Here is a 22860-nt window from a genome sequence, read left to right on the forward strand (position 1 = left end):
CAGCAAATGAAAAACACCCTTCTTTTAAACAATTGATTACAATTTAACTTAAATATTTTGAAACAATATTTTTTGAATTATTTGATCGCAATTTATCTAATTTTTTTTCATATTTTAATATTTTTTGCCTATTTTTACCAGTGAATAACATGGAGCTCCGTTTACCCGGGTACCTTTTATCCGGCTGTCCGTTTATGCGTGCTATTGAGAAATGACGGTTCAATACAAATGTGACATTTCGTGCTGAGGAGGATATTAAAAAAAAGGTTTCAGAGCAAAGTTTCATTGCAAAAAACATTATAATGCATGGCACATTTTAAAAATTGACTCATTATCCCCGGAGCCCGGATAAACGGTGCACCACTGTAATTAAATCGAAAAGCATATTTTACTGTAGCTTCAAAAACTGAAATAATACTTACACAGACCACCGCCTAAGCATCACCATACGAACAGGGTACGTACATTTCCAAAGAAAAAAATGAGGCGCGTTCTATCGTAACCTTGATAAAGCTGCTGCACCCGCACGGCCGTCTGTCAGTGATGTAATGGCGCAGGAAAGTCAAAAAGCGTACAAGTGACGCCTGGCATCAAAATAAAATTAGCCATCAGCAATCGATTCTCAACATGTCTGCGGAATGCTCTGGTGAGTGTTGCCTGCTGGCGCGAGGTAAGATCATTTGATGAGTGCATTTTACCGTTTATCGCCATCTGCAGACGCGTCCACCGACCCGAGGCTGCTGCAGTATCGGGACCTGTTTTGTCGAATATGCCTCCAGTACAGCAAAGGGGCGCTGATCCCGATTGGGGCGGAGATAAAGAAAACCACCCTGCTGGACATGTTTATACAGCTCACCACATTTGAGGTAGGTCGTAAGTGGTACCAACCTTAGTATTCTGTTAGCAGCAAATGCACTCCATCGCCTTTCTTTGGCTTTTCAGCTGGATCACAATGACGCGTTTCCAAGGTTCATGTGCGAGCAGTGCGTCAGCAAGCTGACGCTGGCGTACAGCATCCGGGAGGAGTTCATCTCGCAGACCGATCTGCTGCTGAAGCTGGTGGTGCAGAAGCAAATCATTAAGTACTACGAGCAATTTCCGCTGGAACCGAAGGTTCAGGCACCGCCCAAGGTAATACAGCCGAGCGTCCATGCACCGTTCCGGGAGCTAAAGCCCACCCGGGTGGCGAAGCCAACCGGCGGAGTGCCGGTGGTGAAACCGCAGCAGATGTTAATTCAGGAAAGCATCAAAGATGAAACGGTAGAGGAATTGGATGTGGATGAGGAGGTAATTCAGGAGGAAATCCTTAACGACACCACCACCAACACCGTGCCGCTGGACGAGTCCAGTCTCGCGGTTGATTTCAAAGACGACTGGGATTCGTCCAGCACGGCCACCTCGCTCGATGAGGATGACTGGAGCTACACGCTCAACCCGATCACGCCCCAGAAGCTGGAGGAGCTGAATGCGGCCCGGCCCGTGCGGATGAAGAACCCGAGCGGCTCGCGCAAGCGCCCGAAACCGGCGGAGGAGAAACAGGACAAGAAGGAGCGGAAAAACCAATACTCCACCACCACCTGCTACATCTGTGATACGCACCACGAGTCGATCGCGCAGCGGGACGACCACTTCCGCAACCACATCCACATGCTGCCGTACGAGTGCACGGAGTGTTTGGCCGATCCGCCCCCGGAGGACGCCGATTCGCCGCGGAAGGACCAGCCAGCGGCGGAACATCCCACCCACATCGTGCTGCGCAGCGTCATCCAGCTGAACAGCCACATGATGATGCACGGTTTTCCGCACAAGTGTGAGCACTGCTACCGGCGCTTCACGACCGTGTATCTGCTGAATCACCACCTGTGGAACTACCACCAGCACTCGAAGGAGGGGCTGACGTGCGAGTGGTGCGGCAAGCGGTACTACTCCCGTCGCCCGTTCCAGGAGCACGTGCGGCGCCACAAGCACTCCGTCACGGAGCGGTTCAAGTGCACGACGTGCGGGCGTGCGTTCGGCTCGAACGCGCTGCTGCGCCGCCACGAGATGGTGCACACGGGCGAGCGCAGCCACAAGTGCACCTACTGTCCGCGCCTGTTCAGCCGCCGGTGCAATCTGCTCGACCATCTGCGGCTGCACACGGGCGAACGGTGCCACAAGTGCAGCGAGTGTCCGCAATCGTTCAACACGAAATCGTCGCTCGAGAAGCACCAGCGCAACTACCACAGCGATCTGGCGGTGGTGCCGCCTCGGGGCGACCGCAACATCTACACGCTCCAGTCGGACGGGTCGCGGCTGTACCGGTGCAAGCACGAGGGCTGCACGTTCACCAGCACCTCGAGCACGACGATGACGCAGCACCGGTTGCGCCACAACAAGCCGTGCGTTTGCGAGGAGTGCGGCCAGCGCTTCGTCTCGCCCAAGTACGTGCGCAAGCACATGAACCTGATGCATTCCGGCAAGCCGCGCAAACCGCAGGGTAAGGGAGGCGCCGGCGGTGGTACGAAGAAGGTGAAGGAGGAAATTTCCGACGCGAGCAGCGCCACCATCCTGCCCGCGGACAACACGACGGAGCTGATCAGTGCGGACGAATCGCTGCTGGAAACGAAGCTGGAGGAGGAGGAGGAGATACAGCCGGACGATGAGGCGTGGGTCAAGATGAAGGACGGCATCATACGCACCGAGTGGAACGCGGGTGATCTGAACGTGGTGCGCGAGTACGTCGTCGAGTTTGTGGAGGATTCGAAGGAGATTGAAATATAATACATACGTACGTTGTGTAAGCTTAACAATTTATCCAAAATTACGAAATACATTCATATTGCCGTAGCGCATTCCGCCACTTCTCTATTTTTTTTAAGCTACCGCAACATGCCGAGTGAGTTGTTGTGATCGTGTGTGGTAAAAGAGAAAAGGAAAAATACAAACTAATTTCGCGAACCGCACAGTAGGCGTCAAAGCCCCCTTAGCTACGGTTGTACCGGTTGCCCTCGCCACGGCGATGCTCATCCTTAAACTCGTCCTTTGCCCGCTGCCGGGCCAGGTACTCCTCGTCGTCTCGCTCGATCAGCTGCTCCTGCTGCTCGTCCTCGCGATCCTGCTCGGCCGCATTGTCCATGTGCACCCGGTTCATGAGCGAGTTTTTGTTCACCTCCTTCATCCGTTCCGGGTCGGGGAAGATGCCCTCCGCTACCCGCTGCTCGTAAAACTCGGCCACCGTCATGGTGGGCAGGCTGGGGTAGCCCCGCCCGTACACGGCCTTCTGTACCGCGTCCCGCGTAATGATGATCGGCTTCAGCGGTTGCACCGGCGGTCGCTTGTTGGTGCCGCCCCCGAACGCACCGTGGCTTGCTTCCTCCAGCTCGTCCTCGCCCCGCAGTTTGGCGGCCGCCCGGTACTGCAGCATCTGTTTTTCGTGCGCCACACTTTCCAGCTCCTCCTGCGCCTCCAGGACGGCCGATTTGAGCAGGGAGAGGAAAAACTCGCGCTTCGTCTCGTCGTCGATTTTTGCCTCCGGCTGCTCGACCACGTACCGCAGCTGCTTGACCTTTTCGTCCAGCTCCTTCTTCTCCTGAAATTTGCGGATCTTTTCGTTGCGCTGTGCGCCCATCCGCTGCAGCTCGCGTATCTTGTCGCTCTGCCCACCGGGCACAATAGCAAGCTCGCCCGTGTCCCGGTCGGGCGTTTCGTACAGCTTGTAGTTTTCACAGCGCGCTAGGAAATCCCTACAAAAAAGGAAATGAGTATTGTTTACCTTTCAGCGATGTTTCTGCATCGAACTCACTTAAAGTAAACCTCGGCCACCTCCACCACCTCCTCGCGGTTTGTGTTGCACAGCCGGAGCGTCATTTTGCCGAGGAAAAAGGGCAGCAGAAAGTAGCGCAGGTTTTCCGTTGGCACCTCCTCGTACGATTCGTTCGTGCTGAACATCCCGACCAGGCTGACGAGCCGGGTAGCATCCTCGAAATGGCCGATCGTTTTCTTTACCGCTACCTGCGGCAGTGGTTTCCATGGACGTGGTTTCCAACACGTTTTCATGAACGTACAGGGTCGGAGACAAAAAATGGGGGAAAACGTGAAGAAACACGTTAAAGCCACTAATCATTCAACTCACCTGAAATTCGGGTGCATTCGAAGGCAGTGCCGCATTTTCATCCAAGCGGTTCATGGCGCTGTACCCTTCGTCGAAAATTTCGTTCAGCTTGCGGTCAAGCGGTATTTCGTTCGTCGCCTCCGACATTTCGCTCGATCGCACACTGGTTTTCTTTGCAAGCTAGAAACTATTTCACACGTCGTTTGCTGATTTTACCAATTTAACTACGGAGAGAGAACGTAATGAGCTGCGGATTGTGTTTTGCTAGCTGCTACCAAAACGTTCCCAGGGTTGTTACGTGCGTTCAGGTGCTCTGACCTTGTTCTCCACACACCTTGCACACCTTTGACAGCTGCACTGTTTCGGCAATGTTTGTTTACAAAACAATGGAGCAGCTGCAGCGCGAAGGTAATTAGGCAAATTAGCACGCATTTATTACATAGTTTATCATTCTTTATTGTTTAATTACACTTTTGTCACATTTTCAGATGCTGCTACCACGTCCTGTCCAATGGAGTCGTACTCGACCGCACCGCAGACGGCCGTCCTGCAACGCTTCTGCCGACTGTGCATGCGAGAGTTCCCCTTTCTGCTGCCGTTCAATGCTACGCTCAAAGAAATCGCGCTAGCCGACATGCTGGAACGACTGCTGGGTTCGTTCAAGCTAAAGCAAGCGCCCAATCTGCCGAACGGCGTCTGCTCGCACTGTGTCGCGAAGCTGGACTACGCGTACCACGTACAGAAGGAGTTGGTGCGGAACGAGCAGCGCTTGCGGCATTTCCAGCAGGAGGGAAATTTGTTGCAGAAATTGTTTGAATATCAAGCTAACATTACAGTGACCAAAGAGGATGGGGGCGGCGATCGAATGGTGGCGGGGTATGGCAGTGGACTGCTGCCGGAGACGATCCAGCTAGATCCGAAGCAGGACGTACCGGATATGGCCGATGCGGAGCAGCGCGCGGCAGCTGCGTACAAAACGCTGATACCCCCGGGCGGCTGGGTTGTAATGGAGTGCGATTGTCCGGAGAAATCGATGGCCGCATCCACCCGGCGAGCTCCGCGGTCCATGAAACCCGCGCGTCCGCAGCAGCGAACTTTGCGCAATCGCCACGTGCTCCGGCAAGCAATTGATGCAGAAAATCCAACCGCTTTAAATGCAACTGCTATTGATCCCTGCAAATGCTACATATGTAATACCGTGCTGGAGTCGGAAGAAGACTGTCGGGCTCATTTGGCCGTGCATGTGGACATGTTGCCGCACGTTTGCCCCGAGTGTAGCACGCCGAATGCGTCGGAGGAGGATGACGACGCGCCGAGTACCCCAATCACCTCGCTGGCAATGTTACAGCGCCACTACCGCATGCACTCCTACCCACTGAAATGTCCGCACTGTCCGCAACGGTTCCGGAAGCACACATCCGTGTACACGCATGTGCGCTATCGGCACGAAATGTTCGACAATCCAGAGGGTTTCACGTGTGATGTGTGCGGCGTTACGATGCAGTACCGTCCCTCCTTCATGTACCACATGCGCATCCACTACCACGAACAGATGGGCACGTTCCGGTGCCAGTACTGTGATCGTGTGTTTGGAACACGGGCCCGCCTAGAGCGTCACGAACGGGCACACACGGGCGAGCGACCGTTCGCTTGCCATCTGTGCCCGAAAACGTTTGTGCACGCGGGCCAGCTGGCAACGCACATCGCGCGGCACAATAACGAGCGCGGCCACCGGTGCTCGCAGTGCGGCAAAGCGTTCTACAGCAAAGCGATGCTGCGGCAGCACCTGGAAACGCACGAAACGCACGAAACGCGCAAAGCGAGCAACGCGGCGAAAGTGCGCCAACGGCCCTGCGCGTATGCGGGCTGTACGCACGTGGCGCGCACGTATCAGGCGTACTACATGCACCGGCTGCGGCACGAGATGGCGCACCGGTGTGAGGAGTGTGGCCGGCGGTTTGCTCGAGCGTGCGAGCTGAGACGGCACCGGCGCATCTATCACTCCTCGGAACATCCGTTTCGGTGTGAGCCGTGCGGCAAAACGTTCCTTAGCTCGCAGAGCTACCGCGAGCACATGGACTCGCACGCCAATGTGCGCCGGTTCGAGTGCGAAGTGTGCGACAAAAAGTTTGTGCGCCGGCGCAACCTGGTCAACCATCGGATGTCGCACACGAACCAGCGGCCGTATCGGTGCGAGTATTGTGACAGTACCACGTTCAAGTATAAGAGCGACTTGAACCGGCACCGGAAGGACAAGCATGGCCAGGCGGAGCACGGCGAGCAGACGTCGGCGTTGGCGCAAGAGGACGAAGACGGAGCGGACGGGGAAAAGATTGTGCTGATGAATGCGGACGATCCCATCATGGATGTGATACTGGAGGAAAGTGCTCCGCAGGGCATACTGATCAACGAGAACATTGAGCTGGACGGGACATACGGGGAGGAAATTGAGACGGTCGAAGAGTCGATCGTCGTTGAGCAGCCGATCGTTAGCATCGGTATCGATGAGGTGACCAAGGAGGAGTACATAATAGAGTACATAAACCATGGTTAATGTGTGGAAGATTAAATAATTAATTTATTTTAAATAAAACAACCAGAAATGTGTAAACATGGAAGAAACATCGTTTCAAACGGCCGTTGGCTGTGTTTGAACTTGAATCCGAAAGCAATCCCTCTCGCTGGCAGCACTGCCGCTGGATGACGTTTAAGCTGTCAAAGTGCGACGCGACTTGCGTCGACGTCAAGATTGCTACAAGCTGCATCTTTTTCCTCGGAAGCCAGATCAAATTTATTTTGAATCGAGTTTTCATCCAGCTCTGCACCGTTTTTCCAGCCCTAAGTGACTGTTCCGTTCGCTAGGCACCGAATCTGCCTCTTCCACAGGCCGTCATGAGCAAAACCGCTGCGACAAAACCGGGCGTATCGTCGCCCGCGGAAGGTAAGTCAACAACAACAGCAGAGCGGCCCCGATGCTTGATGCCAAAGATACATCGATGCTACCCTCAGCCAAGATATTAAAACCGCGGGCAGCGCGTAATTCTAACCACCTTAGCCCAATTCACCTTTGTAATTCACGTGCGGCATTTACCTTTTTCTCCCTCACCGCAGTCACGTCCGACGCGTTTTGTCGAATATGTTTGCTGAAGCGGCCCCACCTGAAGTCGCTGATGGAGCGGGTCGATGGCGTGATGATACCGGAAATGCTGTACAAAGTGTGCGGCCGCCAGATCGAGGTGCAGGAGGGCTACCCGCGCAGCATCTGCCAACGGTGTCTGTGCCAGTTGGACTGTGCGTTTAAATTTTTGAACGAGTTCCACCAGCAGGACGAACGTTTGCGCAGCTTCTACTGGAGCGGTTCCGTGGTGAAACGGCTGCAGGAATACCAGAAGGAAGGGAGTGAAACGGTAGAAAAACGGTTTGCCGAACTGGTCACCCGTAATGCGAAAATGCTGAGCCCGCCAACTAAGCACATGTGCCACCGGGAGACGAACACCAGCCAACGCCCCAAACTGGTCGATGCTAGTACGCTGACAGACAAGGAGGCGGTGGCGGATCTAGCGCTGGTCAAAACGGAGGACGGAAGCGTAGTGTCCGACGATTTGGTGGTGGAGGACGAGGAAGGAGTGTATCTCGAGTATGCAGACGATTTCGATGCATCCATCAAGGACGAGCAGCTGGTGTCGATGAAAATCGATGTGCTGCAATCGGGCGACGAGGCGGAATCGGACGCCGAACCCAAGGAGCGCAGGAAGCGAGCTCCACATACGGCCACCAAAAGCACCCCGTCGTCGCGTTGGTCGACTCGGACAAGCCAACCTTTGCCGACGAAGCAGCAGGAAGACAGCGATACGGATGATCCGGCTACGGAGGAAGATTTCAAGGAGCTGTTCGAGGAAAGCGAACCAGACACTGTGTTAGAGATCGACGAGGATGAGGAGGACGATGATTTTGACGAAGAGGATGAGGAGGAGGATGAAGAGGAAGATGACGAGACTGAGGAGGGGAAGCACATGGTAGAGGAGCAGACGCCGCCGGTGCAGCTCGATCCGCTGCGCTGCTACATCTGCGACCGAAACGAGGAATCGAAAGCGATGCTGGAGCAACATCTCGATATGCACAGCCTGATGCTGCCGTACGAATGTAGAATTTGCCAGGTGGAGGGTGGACCCGCCCGCACGCTCAAAACCATCTCCTCCCTACAGAACCACTTCCGCTCGCACCACTACCCGTTCGGGTGCGGCACTTGCGGCAAGCGGTTCCTGCGCAAAGCGCACCTGATGACGCACATGGACAGCCACAACGAGGAGCACCTGGAGTGTGGCGAGTGCGGGCGACAGTTTACGCACCGCAAAACGTGGCAGAACCACCTGAAGCGCCACGTGGCCTTGCGGACTGGCGCGTTCAAGTGCGGCACCTGCGACCGGGCGTTCGGCAACCGGGCCCGGTTGGATCGGCACGTGCGCTCGCACACCGGCGAGCGGCCGTTCGGGTGCAAGTACTGCGACAAGCGGTTCTACGACCGCCACCAGCAGCAGCGCCACACCGAGCGGCACTTCCGCGACCAGGAGTGCAGCTGCGAGATTTGTGGCGAAACGTTCCCGGGCGCCAAGAAGCGCGACCAGCACAAGGTCGAGCAGCATCTGCACGGCCCGGAGCTGGAGGCGTTTTTGGCGCGCAAATCCAGACAGCGGTCGTACAAGAAGCCGGCCGTACTGAAGGATAAGAAGTGCCCGTTCGCGGGGTGCGATTACGTCGCCAACACGTACGGCGCGATGTACGTGCACAAGCGCTCCAAGCATCAGCCGGTGCACAAGTGCGAGCTGTGCAACAAATCGTACGCCTTCCTCAACCAGCTGCGGGTGCACATGGCGCTGCACACGGGCGAGAAACCGTACCAGTGTGAGATTTGCGGGCGCAGCTTCCGCCGCGTATTCAGCTACAAGGAGCACATGGAGATGCACAACCCGGAGGCGAGCTACAACTGTCCGACGTGCAACAAAAGCTTCAAGCGGCCCCGGTACCTGCAGGCGCACGTGCTGACCCACACCGCGGCGCGCAAGTTTTCGTGCGAAATCTGTGGCAGCTGCTACAAGACGAACGGGGAGCTGAAGAAGCACACCAAGAACAAGCACGGGCTGGACATTGTGGAGGAGGAGGTGCGCGAGATAGTCATCGATGCGGAGGATACGGATATATCGTCGTTCGTTGTGGAGTACGTTTGAACGCGCTCGTGAGTGAAGCTATACATTAGGTCCTTGTGCGCTCTTTTATTTGGAATGGAATCCAAAATAATCCCAAAAAAAATGCTTATACTAGTTACTCTTGTACGCGATATACATATTATGCTTGTATTCAGTCGGTTTTGGACTTTGCCGGCCAGATTATAGGCATACTAAACGGAGGTAGTTCCGGATGCGAACCAAATCGCGTCCGATCCTCACAAACACATAACCATGTACGAATGCTATATAATTAGGTGACATATACTGAAATGATTTAAAATAGGACTCGATACAAATGAATAAAAAATATACTAAAATAAACGTATGAATATATGTATGAATATGGTTAGAACGCTGTTTGCCTATTAAAAGAAAATCTTCAACAGGCTGACTTTTGAAATCGAGCTACACTCCTACTGTAACCCAAAAATTTAATTCTAACAAGAGAATGTTTTCAATTTTTAACACCAGAAACTTACCACGTCGAGTGCTTTTCACCTTTATTTTATTTTTAACGGCAAATCATGTAGCAAATGCCATATTGAGTGAATCGAATTCGCCCCTCACTCATGCTTGACGCGTGCCAGTGCGATGTAGGACTTTTTCGTCTCCAAATCGTGATACCCTATCGGACCGACCTCACAATCGGCACAGGTAAGATACTTCCGATTGTCCACCGTGTTGCTGAAGCCAATGTTCTCGAACGTGTACATATCCTTCACCATCCAGAAATCTTTCAACGTTTCCGTGGTAAATTCTTCCGCCTCCTGCTCCACCGGTTGACGCTTTTGCTTGGCCAACGGTAGCACGAACTGTGAACACGGCAAAGACGCGTGGTTAGCGGGGGTGGTAAATGAGGGTACGTAGGGCCAACTCCCTACCTCTGTCGTGTCGTAATCACTGTTTGTCGATTTTAAAATCAACGATCCGCAGCGATCGCACTTTACGTTCGTTTTGTTCTTTCCATCCTCGTTGACTAGGGCCGAAAAGTCAGCCGGTGCGGTATCTTCGCTGGCCATTGTAAGGTGCTGGTGTGCAGGGGAAAAACTACTAGTGGAAAGTATTACTTCGCATAATCCAGGGTTAATGTGTTAATATAGTTAAATAGTTAATATTCACTTTGCAGTTCGCTTTGGACGAGAAAATGGGAATGAAACGTGCGAATATTGCTTGTGAACTAAAATAAGATGTAAACAGAGCGTTGTTTTGTTTTTATTCGCTTTTTCCTCGCTGTCAAACTTAAAACTCATCAACTATCGTAAAATGTTCTTTGGGTAAATTAAAGTGTCTGTGGGTTTTCGAGGGGTACGAATGACGGGCGTCATTTGTACAACAAATTCTAAACACATTTGCCCAACAGCATTGACCAATTTATTACAGCAGTTAAACAAATCTAGTTCTAGTTGATGGTTTGAAACCAGGTTTTGAGGAGTTTTAAACAAAAAACTACGGTGTTTTTTTAACACTAAACGTGCATCCCAAGTGCCACAAATCCACTAAAATACCACGAAACGAGTTTTAAACGGCTCAATTAGCTCAAGGAATCTAAAAAGACTTCCTTTAGCAAACGGTGAACGGCTGATGCAGTTTAAAAATATCAAAAAAGCTGGTGGCGCCATCTGTTGGTGGGTTTGCCACGCAGTGGAGCTTTCTTCGCTTTGAGTGCTGATTGCGTATATCGGGGAATACCAGTACCGTTTGTTCTAAAAACTTTACAATTTAGAAAACCGCTTATCTCCGAATCCTTGCCGAAGATGTGCCAGTGTATTCGACGGTGGAGCGTCATGTCATAACGATTTTTTGTGCATTTGAAATCTTTAGCAGCGCTGTCATCGGCGTACACCTGGTGTAAATGCACCCTACGCTACCGTTCAGCCTCGGCCAAACACACGCACACACACACTCCGCCCCAGCTGACATCACCGCCACTGACAGCTGAACGGCCAGCACTGACAGACCGCAGGCTAGATTTTCCCTGCCCCGTACAAAAAAAGATAACATGCAATGCAATGCTCCTCTGGTGTGCGCGATGTCCCCCTGAAGTTCCCGAAAAGTGAGTTAAAAATACTTGTTTTCCAGCGGTAGTGCGTGCGCTTTCCCGTGTACCAGGAGAACGCGAAGAAACGGCCGACTGTGCGTGGTGGAAAGCAAAAACATCCAGCCCGCCGTGTGGTAATGGTGGTGGCGATCCAGCACCAGCAGTTGGCCCAGCTAGTTTGCTTCACCGAGAGAGCATTTCGCGGCGCGTCCCCTGCAAACGGAGCGATAACTGCTGCACGCAGCTTCCCGTGCCAGCTCCCAGGGTCCATGTTTTGTTATGATATGTCGTGTAGGAACACATAAGCAGCAGCAGCAGCAGCAAGGGCAAGGAACGCTGACCGAGTATTGGCGTAGTTTTGTGAGGTAGCGATCGTGGTATATCGTCCCATTCGTCATCAGCGTTCGGTGTGCGTGTGTGTGCGCGCGTGTGCCCATGAATTACGTGAGTGGTTCTGTCGGTGTCCTCGACTACTACGTTCGAAGCATGGCAACTGACGGCTAACAGTGACGAGGTGTGTGAGAAAGTTACCAAATCGTTCTATCGGTTTTAGCTCTTTAGCCGGAGGAGTGTTTTGTATTGTTCTATTTGCTAGAAATTAAAAGGGAAAAAGTAAAGGCTTTTGAGAAAGAGGGAAGTGTGTGTGTGTGTGTGCCGCATCATACATCGATCGTGAAAAACGAGCGATTGTTTTTTGTTGCAGCTGTGACGCTAGAAGCTGGTGAATAATTTCAATTCTGTTCTGTTTTCTTCGCAATGTAGCAGCAAGTTTTTGGATGGATAAATGATCAATCTCCGAGCAGCAGTTCCGTTCGTGATTCGTGTTTGGTAAAAAAAAATACAGCCTCAACCACAAGAAAAGAAAAGCAAAACAAAGTTCGAGTGCGCGAGTGTAACCTGTGTGTGTGTACAGTGTTTCTCTCTCTCTCTCTCTCTCTTGCTCTCGCTGTGTTTCGGTGTGTTGTATGGTTGTAAAAATTGGCCATAAATGCTCTCACGGGGAGTGAAAATTTTCTTCACGAAAACGACGTAAACCCGTTCATCCCCCCCCCCCGTTTCTCCCATCCACACACACACACACCGACGACGGGAGGGAAAACCTCGTCGGAAAGGAAGCAAAGCCAAAAAAAGGTTCGAAATAATACTAAAAAAAGTGAAGGGGCACATACAACACACACACAGCAACCCGTGTGTGTGTGTGAGAGTGTGTGTGGGGCTACACCGGAATCAGACGGTGGAACGAATCGACGTCAGAAACGGAGAGTAAGCAGGCTAGTCGAAAAAAAAAACTCGTAGTCACATTGCTTGGTTTTTCTTTCGCGAAAGAAAATATAAGCAAACCCCCGCTTTGGGCCTCAACATCCCCCCCCCTTTCTACCCGGTTCTGCTCTGGTTGATTGCCATTTTCCACGTGTGCGGGAACGCGCGCGAGTGTGTGTATGTGAAGAGTGATTTAGCTGGGAGGTGAGGAAGCGTGGGAAAAACGAGCAATAGAATAGAACGCCCCGCGTATCCAGTGCGTGCAAGGATAACAGTGTCCATCCTTATCGTGACAGCTTAACGAGAGTGCGAGAGAGAGAGCGAGTGTGAAAGAGCGAGTGAGAGTAGCAGACGCTGTGTGGTCCTTCATCATCGATGCCAACGAAGGGAATTGCAATCGAAGGAAGCCATCACTAGTCGCGAAAGCTGGCCGCTGCTGCACATCATAATTGCACAAAAGTAGGTACAATTCTTCAAGCAAAAAACAAATGCCGAATTTGGCCTTTCGGTGCAACAATGAAGAAGATGGGAGTGTTTAGCTGTGTTGGTTCGGTCTCAGCAAACACCACCACGGGTTATGTCATCTGCGCTTTTTTACCGATGTGTAGTAGCTGGGGCAGCAGCAGCTCGATCTTCGGCAGTACCAAAAACATACGCGGCGTGCACAACTCACGCACGATCGTGTGCTGCTACCGAAGTGTTTACAGCTGTGTGCGTGAGTGAACTGTTGTATCCACGCAGCTGATTTCATTGGCAGAACAACAATTCACTTTTTTTGTTTGCACATTTATTTTAGCATCTTGAAATGGTCACATCAAAAATAGGCGAAAAGCTGGATGCTTTGCGGGAATGATTGGACTACTTGGATTGTAAAATTGTAACTCCGAGCACCTAGATGTCGTTGATGGAGCCCATCTTTTAATTAGTCCACTGTTGGACCGGATGACGGAAACGACCGCCCGTGCCAGAAGCTCACGGGAACCAGGTCTCCGTTTTACAGTTTGCTCGTACTGCGTACCAAAACGTCGATTGACCCTAACCTTGACGGCATTTACTGGAAGCGTTCTCTCCCCTCGACGGCTTTTTGGAGCCACAATTTTGTGAGGCAGGTGTAAAAAAGATGCCCCCCGCCGCCGAATAAAAAACGGTAGCAAAACGTGGAAATCATCACGATGTGGTTTTTTTTACCATCACCGGCGCTTTTGTTTAATTCATGAGAAGGCATGGTATGAAACTAAACCGTTGGACCCCAGTCGGCATGGCCCAACTACCGCAAGAAAGAACCAGAAACGCACGAATATCAAGTTCAAAGTGTGTGCGAAATGTGTGGCTGTTTCATTTTTGGATTGTACCACCTAGTGTGTCATGCCAAGATGTGCCGGGCCAAGAGCTTACGGCTGGTGGGTGCTGATTCAGAACGCCTACGGGTGCTCACACATGCACACAGTGCCACGACACACCGTTTTTCCTGTCCGGGGTGCAATAATTGCACCTGTAGTGAGGGCGAAGCTTGCCACCCGTAGGTGACCGAGTTTGCGTATCAAATTGCATAATTTTATCGACCGGCAAAGTGGAAACAATTTCACCGATAAACGGGGTGCCAAAACTGTGGTTTTTTCGTTTTCTTACGATATGCTTTCGTACATATTTATTGGAGAGTTAAATTTTAATTTTGTTATCACTTAAATGGCGAATTTTATGCTCTCGTTTAAGCACGCGATCATAAGGGAATGCTTAAATTGAAGTCATAATGTATGGACAATCGAAATAATACATGATTTTTCGTTTCTTTTTTTTTAGGAAAAACAGAACAACGAAGCGCACAACAGTGAGCGAAGAAAACAGTATCGGAAAATGCACAAATCAGCCGGCTGGAATGATTTAACCCTACCGCGGCTGTAACCCACAACCTCTCTGTCGCACAATCATTGCGTTCGTACAATCATCGCACACCCAACCGGTACACATCATTTCATCAGACAAGGGTAAGTAAGCACTTTGGAGTGTGCTGCTGTATGATGCCCCTTTCGCGCGTTAATCTGCCCCCTTTTGCCCATCATCATCATCAGTGAAATCATCCCCTACGCATTCCGCATTCGTGGTACGAGATAACGCGTCTAGTGTCTGGTGGAAACTTATCATCCCCAGCAGCTTATCATGGTTTGAGGGGTTTGATGTTATCGTGCCAGGCCTAAAGCAAGCTTGCCAAAGGTTGTGCTGCGTGGGTGCAATGACGAGTACTGATAAGCTGTCCGCAAAAAAAAAATCGTTTCGTACTCATTATTAGAACTTGATGTGTTGTAATTACAGTGCAAAAAAGGGTTCATAAAATTGCGTGTTAATTACCATTTAAGGCGTTAGGTGTACATCCAATCGGTATGGCCGATAGCTTGATAAAACATTCCTTCGTATGATCGTAATTTCGTTGAAATTTTGCTTCAAATCTATTTTCATAGCCACTGATGGTAAACATCCTTTTACAAGGAATACACGACAAACATGTGGTGAGCTTATGTAGGCATCTTAGCATAAAAAAAACACCAAAAAAGCTAATCCTACCGCTGCTCGAAAGTGAAAGATTTATGCCTCGGAATCTATAAATTGTTCGCCGTAGGGTGTACCGCCGTTCGATAAATCCGGCTTAATGTTACGAACATCACTTTTAAATCCATCACAGTCCATCTTCCTCCGAATCATGCACTTTTCGTGCGTGTTGCATCTTGTTCCACTTTCACGGTTTGAACAAACCGAAACAAACGACCCAAAACGTGCAACAACACGTGCCGGTTTACAAATTCTTTCGTCGCCGGAAAACTGATCCGCTCTTTTGGGTTTCAATTTTCCTCGTTTGCCACTTAATTAGAGGGTTACCGTTGTTCCCTCTAGGCTACCGCTCTCGATCTCTGCAACACAATCCGTTCATCGTACGGTGTTTGGCGTGGTGGCTGGGCAGGGCATGTGGAACTGTTGCTGTTATATTGCCCTGTCTCAGGCTTCCGGTTGCGCTTATTCATGTGTTTTCTTGGTGCTTGATGAATAACGGCTTGGTTTACACTCTACTCGGTGAATGTGATAAGGTCATTTCACTTTCAACGACGCTGTCGGAATGGACGCTAAAATTGGATGATTTAATGGGAGCTTTTTTAATGTTTCATAAAATATTAAGGTGGTGATTAAATGCTGTAACAATTTCTGAATGAATTTAACTTATAAATATGCTAGCTGAGGCGTCTACTGACTTATTATGCTTAAAATTGTGGTGGAAGTAAAGCAAAAACAGATATAACATCTACTCTAGCATAAATGCATGCATGAAACTGGGTCTGTTCCCTGTCATACTAAATTATCATTCCTTGCGTTTGCAAACATGCATTTACCGACCGGATGGCCCACGAAACCCACGTAGTCGTTAAGTTGACAGTTTACACCGGTGCAGTTTCGCAGTTTGTTTTCAAAAATAACTCCGTACTTTTGGAGTCAGCACAGACCCACGACTGGCTAGAGGTGTCGGAGCTCCAATTAAATCCCACACAAACATTAGCGAGAGATGAATGTTAATGTCCACCATTTATGTAGCTTGGTATGTTGTTCTGAAGTGTTGCGAGCCTTAACTTTTGTAAAAACAAAATCTAGGCCAAAAAAAAACATAAAAAGTATATTTTCACAGCAGCTCTAAAATCCCGGAAGCACTCCCGCATATGGCCCTTAAACTGCAAAAAACGAGAGAAAAAAGAAATAGAAGCTCCTTATTTTTTACCTCCTACCCAGCCGATGCATTCCGGAGACGGACTCCGGGAATAGAACCAAGCCAACGTGATTCACCGCATCATTCAAGACTGAAACTCTGTCTCTCTCTCTCTCTCTCTCTCTCTCTCTCTCTCTCTCTCTCTCCCACAGAGCCCTAACGAAGGTTTTAGGAAAGATGGTCTATTAATAGAACGTGAATCCAATGCTTTGAATGTGGCTTCTTCGATCCCTGCTACAGTTTTACCCCACCGGAGATCTTTGAGTGGTTTGTAGCGTTGAAGTGTCTACCAATGGAGAAGCCAATAATGCCTTGGGAGGGCTAACGTTTCGATCACTTCTGCCAGTTATAGACTCGTATCTGCAAACCGCAAAGATTGCACCATGAACTCTTTGTATTTGTATAGGCTTCATATTCTAGATCCCTTTTTTATCTTGTAGAGATTGCCACAGAGCCGGGCATACCATGCTTACCTGTTTCCTCTCTTGGCCGATGGTTGGTAACGGCCTTCGACTTTGTGAGCGTGCATTTTGACGTCACACGCCTGATAAGAACTGCACAAACGCTCAGAAAAGAAAGAGCGAGGGGCTTGTCTCGTGATCACGGAAAGTCGTGTCGGCGGGGGGCTTGACAAATCTCAACTTTATTATCGCTTAATCATATGACAGCTCAAACAGGGATGATTCCGTTCGTGTGGCGGTTGTGTAATTCCTTGCTGTCCAGAAGGGATTTCCCCGTTTGAAAAAGGTTCTTTGGACTGCGGGTTTGTTTGGCCAATCGATTATTTGTATAGCATATGTTATTGTTTTAAGAAATTAGTACATTTTTGTGAAGAATAGGTAGTACTGGAAGCAAATGCTGAAGATGACGCACATGCCCTAGATCAAAAGCCAAGAGAGCTTTTTATTGGATTGCTGAATCCTCTAGCCATGATTGCGCTAATGTAGGCAAGGATGGTTCCATTCTGTCTGGCTAGTCTGGCTAGCTTGTCTGCTGTCACATCTTTTGTCCTTTTTGTTTCTTGGCGAGGAATAAGAGACGGAACATGCGATAGGACTGAGCTATTTTTTCTAAAAAAGAAACTGAAGGAAAGATCAATGGCATATTACTCTTTTATATTACGTTTTTGGTGATGCGGCTAAAAATGACGAATAAAGAAATAGCTTCACTTGTCCTTCAATATGATGTCACCATGTTATCACGTATGATGTTTCCGTTATCTTACGAGATGTAGTTTGTAGTATCACTAGGTGTATAGGTTTTAGTACATCGGTTTTGGAAACTAGGTCATATCGGACAGCAGTAAAATGGATAAAAAATTATGATAGATGGCTAGTACATACAAATCTGTATTTTTTCATCAGTCTTGCTATTTTAAAATCTTACAACTTGTTAATTTGTTGTTTTTGTTTTTTTCATGATTTTTTTGAAATATTGAAATAAGAATGCTGAACGATACATTGATTGTTCGTTACTTCTTTTCAATTTACCGATGATTTTCTGTGTTGTAATATGATTTCATGTCATTATTATGCTACATTTTAATGATGGAAAGATATGAGTTAAAAAATATATTAATTTTGATAGCAAAATACTTCGATAGACGCTCTGGCTCATCCTGTAAGCTCGAAGAGGATCGATTCATCCAACTCATACTACCAAGGATTGACGATTGCGTGGTATAATTAGTCTAGAAAGGCTTTATAATCGGCATGATTGACCTAACCGCAATGCTCTTTACTTCAAAGAAGAAAATACTTTGATGAACTCAAAATGACAGAGGAGGTGAATCAATTCTACTAATCTGCTTCTTCATCTGGACATAACTTATGACATACAGGGATCATATGTTGGATTTATATTGCATGCATATTGCTATAGCTAATGCCTAATTTGGTCCAGTTAAATCGCATTTGCTGTCGTTACTTTAAAGCGACGGACACCAATGGGAATCGAACCTCGGCTGCCCTTGAAAGGATCCGATACATCTACTAAAGCTTATCATGTCTTTTATATACACAAATCAGAATTGATCCAGTTACAGCTCTTCCTCTTGATGTATTTGTGGATTTTGCGATTTATTGTCCTTTTTTGTAGACATTGAATTGTGTTTTTAAATAAATGTAGGGAAAAAATACATTTATAAAAGAAATATTTTGAAACAAAATAATTTCTACAACTGTTTTTGTTCTCCTTTTCCGCATTTTTTACATTCCCTCAAAACACACGTACTCTCATAATGACCTCCCTTTGTCTAAACTCGCTAAAGGGAAGACTGTCTGCAATGATGCGGCGGCGGTTGCGGTTTTTTTGGCTCTCCCTGCACCTGGCCGAATATTTCGCAAATTTACCGTGACCTCGCAACACCGGGCCAACCGGCGGACGGCAAGCGCCTCGGTACGTTCGGAAAAGTGCATACGTGATTTGGCGCACACGTTTATCTTGCACCCCGGTGGGTGACGAGGTGGCCGGATCGGAACGCTGGAGCATAGCGGAGCGGAGCGGGAACACATTGCTCCGTATGTGGTGGTGCTGGCCGCGTATAGATTGCTGGAAGTGGGACAGATACCGCAAACGCAGCTGGGGAAGTGTTCGTCGCACACGTCGCGTACCTGTGTCTATGTAAGCGCGCACATTTGTTGTTTGGCAAAGCCATTTTTTTTTGCTACTCGTCGGATTGCTGTTACCAGCAGCGGGCCGCCATGCCCGGTGAGGGGCATTTGATTCACATGTTTCTTGACAATGAGCCTCGGTGTGTAGTGTATGTTTTGGTAGCCATCAAATTGTAGGATTGATTCGTTTTTTTTGCATTGAGAGGGTTCACTGGATTGAAACGGAAGCAGGAACTGTGTGTAACTTCTTTTCTGCAGGTGCTCCTCATGGTGGTGGTGGTGGGAAATCGCCAAATTGCAGGCATCGTTGTTACCGGCGACTGAAGTTCCAGTACGATACGTACGACAAGATTCGGTACGATATCGCATGGTTGTCGCGAAACAGCGTCAGTACACTTGTGTCGTTGTGTGGGAAGTCGTTTCATGCGTCGATTTATTGCAGCAGTGGAAGTTGCCTGCAGCAGACGGATTCAATTATTTGTGCAGTGAGTGTGAAAGTGACCTGTGAACGGTGGAAGCGTCATTTCCAAGAGATTACGAATATTTTTGGAGATTGTTCAGCGCTGCGTGTCGATATGTGTATTATAAAGAATAATTTTGATATCGTGAGTAATGTTCCCTAAACATTGTTGTAAAATAGAGTTAATTCGGGCGCGTGGGAAAGAAACAGCTTGCTCCGAACGCTGATAAAATCCTTTTTCTAGATGCATCCACACAAGAGCCAAGCCACGTGAAGTGCTGATAACAAAGAGCTGCCCCGTGGATTTAAAGCATTTGGTTTTGTGCACCTCAAAAAAAGGAAAGGAATATGGCGCCAGTGACACTTGTATTTAAAGCCTCCGTGTGTAGCGTTTACATAGTACAGGAAAGGTTTATTTTGCTTGTTTTTACGCAAACAATATTCCGCACACTCTTACGGCCGGGATGACAGGTCAGGCGAGTGACATTGAAACGTCGCTTGGAAAATCGATGCAAAGCGTCGTCGGCCAATTTGCGACAGCGCTTCTCTCTTCGTCCGTCAATATTTTTTTGGGGAAGAAAATGAGTCCTTGCCGATTGTGGCGCGTTGTTTTGGCGTTTTAAAATGTACTAATTTTAAGAGAGAGAGAGAGAGATGTGGTTCAACGGACCAGCACCACTAAAGACAACGTGGGGAACGTCCTTGTGTGCCAAAAATTTCGCCCATTTGTAAAATCATTTAAACGTTGACGGCTTGAACGCGTTTGTTGAAGAACTAATTTTAGCATCATGCCAACAAGAGGGTTTTGTTCTGTCAATTTCCCGAAAAATTGCCAAATTTATTGAAATGATTTCACTGATTCTGTGCATAAAACAATAAAGATTGATCGGTTATTCTACTTATTTGCATAAGACATGATAATTACACATGTTCATGTCCAATACTGCTGTGAGCTGGGGCTCAAACGACCTTTTCGATCTGAAATCAGCAAAAACAAACATGACCACCGTAAAGAGACCGTTTATCGTCAGAGGGTGGATTTATGCAACCTCACGCTTGAGTGTCATATGATGTCGTGCATCATCGACAAATTTATATTTCTCTTAAGCCAACCCTCCCGCACATCTAGCGCTGGCATTTCTGTTCGCCGTGTAGACACTGCGGGGAAGGATTAAGAAGCGAGACAGAGAGCTTGGTGGCTAAACTTTGGCACACAGCGTAAATGACGTAGGTGGTCCTCACGAGATCATTCTTAACGCCAGGCACGAGAGACAATTTGTCAGGTTGGTTGGTTGGTTGCCTTTTTGCTTTACTTTGAGCGTCCAAATCGCTAGACATCGGAGACCGACGGTATAATGCAGTTATTTTTAACGATTCATTAACAAAATTTTCCCGCAATTTCGCATCGATTTTTTTGTCTTCTTCTCGCACACACTAAACAGCTGAAATATCCCAATCGCTGTGATGTAATGAGTATGCTATGTTGCTGCTGCTGCTGCTCGTCCTAAGTTGCTCTGTAAAAGGGTTTTCCTGCTATGCAGCATAGTCGATTGGAGGAGTACCTTTCTACACGTGTTATGCATGTATCTATGCTGCAGTTTTGTTGGGCGGTGCATTGTTTTGCTGGGGAATATAATTAATTCAGCTTGAAGCTTCTCCATCGAACACCAGTCATCCATTCTTTCCTGTGCTTTTGTTTTGGTTCGCGCTTAGAAATCGTATGTTGCCAGCTAGTGTGTTGATGAGGTAATGAAATGCCACATAGTTTTTCTTGTGGAGATTTCCGTTTCCTGTTCGGGGTGTGCATACTGGCGTCACTTTTATGGTAATATAATATGTTGGCTAAATGTTGGCAAAATATCTAACAAAATCTAGCAAGTTGTTCGTTCAAAGCAATGGTTTAACACAGCATAAGACATGGGCACAAATATGATATTAATCTTATCTGAGTGTATCTCATCTAATCCATTAGAACATATTTTCAACGTTTTGCAAGTTCTCCAATATTTTTTTTAAAGCCTGTCATAGGATATTGATGAGTGATCGCACAAGACATCCAACCAGCAATCAAAGGGAAATAACTTTCTTTCAAACACGTTGTTGATTCCTCCTTCATAGAAGCTTCTATCACACTGCTTTGAGAGTGTGCCTGGGAGTTGTCAAACGATTTTCGTACCGTGCTGCTGACGTCCATTGTACCGTTTGATCGTCTTTTTCTCTGCCCGCGTGTTGAGTCTTTGCTTCGTCGGCGATCGACAGAAAAATTCGCTTGACGATGTTGTTTACACATTCTTGAACATGGCTCGTTGAGGTAAGAGCTGGTGTTAATTATGAACTCTCGACTCGATTTTCCTTACCGGCCACGGTGTCTGATAACAACCACACGTTCTTTAAACTATACACGACTGTGTATAGTCTCACAACGAACGAACAAGGTACAACAGTCGAGCGGGGTGTAAGTTACAGAAAAGGTAACATCGTGTGAAACTAGTTATCTAACGAACGGACAGAATGGCACTGAAACCAGATGGTTTCAAGTTCATTTCCTTAGCGAGCGTATGAAAATTGTGGCGAATGGCAATACATTGTCAGACAAGGTTGATACGATCATCGCTACGGGTTCTTTTTATGTCGGAAATAAAATAAGGATTAGGAGGCGTGTTTTATGCTAACTTCTGATAGTTGGTAAAAGGGCTTTAAAGGCACTCTATTTTAGTAATGTTAAGCATGTCCGTAGTCATAAGCTTGAATAATTTTATAGTAAAGTAATTATAACAAACTAGTGATGTGCTCTCTTTAGCGTACCCACGACTCCGATCCGTAGTCGTTCGGAGTCGTACGGAGTCGGCTGGAGACGTTCGGAGAAATTCGAAGTCGTCCGGAATCAGCCGGATTCAGTCGGTGTCGTCCAGAGTCGATCGGAGTCAACGACTACGATTCCAGCGAGATGCCGGAAGACTCCGAACGACTCCGGACGACTCCGGACGACTCCGGACGACTTCGGACAGCTCCGGATGGATCCAGACGATTCCAAAATTAGTCGGTTCCGAAATTATCGGAGTCGGATCGATGTCGACTCCAGATTTTTGCCAACTTTACCCATCACTACAACAAACCCTTTTAAAACAAACATATAAAACCAATCTTACTCTTTTGTGTCGCGTGCCACTACTGTGACTCATTCCTACTCCAACGTCGATCGAAACATCTTTCTCAAAGATTGATTGCATTGTTAAGGGTGCTCGCTTTTAAGCACTGTGTACCCTTTGCTCTCTTGCATCCTTGCCCGTTTTAGCAGTTACTTCCGGCGCGAGCGTGAACGAACCATGATGGTTGCGTCCGCCGTCGGTGTTGGGTGCTGCTACCACCCCGGTGCGGAATCTATTTTGATTCATCGAAGCGAAGTAAACGAAGTGCATCTCGCTAACGA

The 22860-nt window shown here is 48.5% G+C and overlaps 4 protein-coding genes across 8 annotated transcripts in view; 2 read left to right on the top strand and 2 right to left on the bottom strand.

The window, feature by feature from the left end:
- The first annotated feature begins 517 nt into the window (after positions 1-517).
- On the top strand, positions 518-9640 carry LOC120905187. Its single transcript, XM_040316050.1, has 6 exons — positions 518-646; positions 718-866; positions 943-2757; positions 4423-4498; positions 4579-6639; positions 7202-9640. The coding sequence occupies exons 1-6, from the start codon at positions 628-630 to the stop codon at positions 9313-9315; spliced, it is 6234 nt and encodes a 2077-aa protein (XP_040171984.1). The 5' UTR covers positions 518-627; the 3' UTR covers positions 9316-9640.
- On the bottom strand, positions 2769-4400 carry LOC120900676 (immunoglobulin-binding protein 1). The gene is made up of 3 exons (XM_040307996.1): positions 4112-4400; positions 3782-3990; positions 2769-3722 (listed from the first exon to the last, which is right to left on the bottom strand). The coding sequence occupies exons 1-3, from the start codon at positions 4235-4237 to the stop codon at positions 2963-2965; spliced, it is 1095 nt and encodes a 364-aa protein (XP_040163930.1). The 5' UTR covers positions 4238-4400; the 3' UTR covers positions 2769-2962.
- Positions 9641-9766: 126 nt separating the features above from the next.
- On the bottom strand, positions 9767-10538 carry LOC120900677 (guanine nucleotide exchange factor MSS4 homolog). Of its 3 annotated transcripts, none has more exons than XM_040307999.1 (3): positions 10435-10538; positions 10197-10362; positions 9767-10127 (listed from the first exon to the last, which is right to left on the bottom strand). In XM_040307999.1, exons 2-3 carry the CDS (start codon positions 10332-10334, stop codon positions 9879-9881), a joined length of 387 nt encoding a protein of 128 aa, XP_040163933.1. In that variant the 5' UTR covers positions 10335-10362; positions 10435-10538; the 3' UTR covers positions 9767-9878. The 3 variants fall into 3 exon arrangements, with proteins under 3 accessions (XP_040163933.1, XP_040163934.1, XP_040163932.1); XM_040308000.1 differs by having other exon boundaries at positions 10197-10365; positions 10435-10530; XM_040307998.1 differs by having other exon boundaries at positions 10197-10534.
- A 704-nt stretch (positions 10539-11242) lies between these two features.
- LOC120903018 (trafficking kinesin-binding protein milt) overlaps positions 11243-22860 on the top strand; it is an 89055-nt gene continuing 77437 nt past the window's right edge. Inside the window, exons 1-3 of one of the 3 annotated variants that reach the window (XM_040312195.1) lie at positions 11243-11368; positions 12116-13072; positions 14414-14598. Coding sequence is in view for 1 of the 3 variants with exons in the window: in XM_040312194.1 (XP_040168128.1) it covers positions 19546-19575 (30 nt within the window). In the remaining 2 variants the exon portion in view is untranslated. Of the gene's footprint in view, positions 11369-11405; positions 11868-12115; positions 13073-14413; positions 14599-19459; positions 19576-22860 lie in introns of those variants that run through there. The other 2 variants (XM_040312196.1, XM_040312194.1) reach the window with 2 other exon arrangements.

This window comes from Anopheles arabiensis, chromosome 3, assembly GCF_016920715.1.
Source record: "Anopheles arabiensis isolate DONGOLA chromosome 3, AaraD3, whole genome shotgun sequence".
Taxonomy (NCBI): Eukaryota; Metazoa; Arthropoda; class Insecta; order Diptera; family Culicidae; genus Anopheles; species Anopheles arabiensis.

Excerpts from the sequence above, each read along its gene's own strand:
- LOC120905187 (XM_040316050.1), top strand. Across the intron at positions 2,758-4,422 it reads ATTCGAAGGAGATTGAAATA|ACCTTGCACACCTTTGACAG; the intron begins TAATACATACGT and ends TGTTCTCCACAC. Across the intron at positions 6,640-7,201 it reads AATAGAGTACATAAACCATG|TCACGTCCGACGCGTTTTGT; the intron begins GTTAATGTGTGG and ends CCCTCACCGCAG.
- LOC120900676 (XM_040307996.1), bottom strand. The coding sequence starts at position 4,237 with ATGTCGGAGGCGACGAACGAAATACCGCTTGACCGCAAGCTGAACGAA. Across the intron at positions 3,991-4,111 it reads CGAATGCACCCGAATTTCAG|GTAGCGGTAAAGAAAACGAT; the intron begins GTGAGTTGAATG and ends CCACTGCCGCAG. Across the intron at positions 3,723-3,781 it reads GTGGCCGAGGTTTACTTTAA|GGATTTCCTAGCGCGCTGTG; the intron begins GTGAGTTCGATG and ends CCTTTTTTGTAG.
- LOC120900677 (XM_040307999.1), bottom strand. The coding sequence starts at position 10,334 with ATGGCCAGCGAAGATACCGCACCGGCTGACTTTTCGGCCCTAGTCAAC. Across the intron at positions 10,128-10,196 it reads GTGATTACGACACGACAGAG|TTCGTGCTACCGTTGGCCAA; the intron begins GTAGGGAGTTGG and ends CCGTGTTCACAG.